The 921-nt window shown below is 41.2% G+C and overlaps 1 protein-coding gene across 1 annotated transcript; it reads right to left on the bottom strand.

Annotated features, from left to right (window-relative positions):
- Positions 1-4: 4 nt before the first annotated feature.
- LOC103399296 (peroxisome proliferator-activated receptor gamma-like) lies at positions 5-915 on the bottom strand (the record flags this gene model as incomplete). Its single annotated transcript, XM_008338000.2, has 2 exons — positions 638-915; positions 5-91 (listed from the first exon to the last, which is right to left on the bottom strand). Coding segments are annotated over exons 1-2 (330 nt in total), but the record flags the coding sequence as incomplete, so codon positions are not given.
- Positions 916-921: the final 6 nt, after the last annotated feature.

Raw genomic sequence — 921 nt, 5'->3', positions numbered from 1 at the left:
GCTGCTGCTGCTGCTGCTGCTGGGGCACCTGCCCACAGTTAATGAATTGCTCTCCCTCCATTAAAGACTTCATGTCGTGGATGACGAAGGGCTGGAAATATAAAGACGTGTGTGATTAACAAATGATTTTAATAGTAACTCATTTTATTAAGCAGTGAAAAGGTTTATTTATAGTAGTCAATATTTAATATTTGATATGAATGTGTCAGGATCGTCACGGGTCAATGGTGACACCTGTGGTTGGTTAGGGTAATACACGTTGGAGAAATGTAAGCGTTGGATTGACAACAGGAGAAGAGTGAAACAGTGTTGCTGTCGTTGTAGGAGGAGAAGGAGTCACAACAAGGAGGAGATAAGGAGCAGCCTTGGAGAGAAGGTTCCAGAACACCACAACTTCAACTGCATTCTCCAACAGAGTCTTCTTTCTACCACTGTTTTCAGTGGTAGTTACTGTCTTTTTATGGCTGGGTCTTTCTTCTGGTATTTTCACCGACCTTTAAAATGTATTTTTTATGCTGCTAATAGTAATAATAATTAAAAATTACAAACTAAATGTATTATAAAAATAATAAGAAGACGGAAGAACAAGTGAGAAAATAGAGAAGAATTCTATTTCTAACAATGACATCATTCTCACCCCGTTGTCTCCAGTCTTCCCAGACAGGATGGCTCTGGCCTTGGCCTTGGTCAGAGGAAAGTACTTCAGATAGGCTTCGTACAGATGTCGGCCCAGAGCTCTCAGGTCTGCAGCCTCTGGGTTCATGTGCTCCATGTCAGAGGAGAATTCAGCCAACAGTTTCTCCTTCTCTGCCTGAGGCATTCGTCCAAAACGAATAGCTGGGGAAAAATAAAGAAAAACAGAAAAACAGAAACCTATCATTACCAAAGAGACTTGGAAGAAGAAGGAGAAGAAGAAGAAGG

This window comes from Cynoglossus semilaevis, unplaced genomic scaffold (genome assembly GCF_000523025.1).
Source record: "Cynoglossus semilaevis isolate Cse_v1.0 unplaced genomic scaffold, Cse_v1.0 C19091114, whole genome shotgun sequence".
Lineage (NCBI taxonomy): Eukaryota > Metazoa > Chordata > Actinopteri > Pleuronectiformes > Cynoglossidae > Cynoglossus > Cynoglossus semilaevis.
This window is presented reverse-complemented; position numbering and strand designations above follow the sequence as displayed.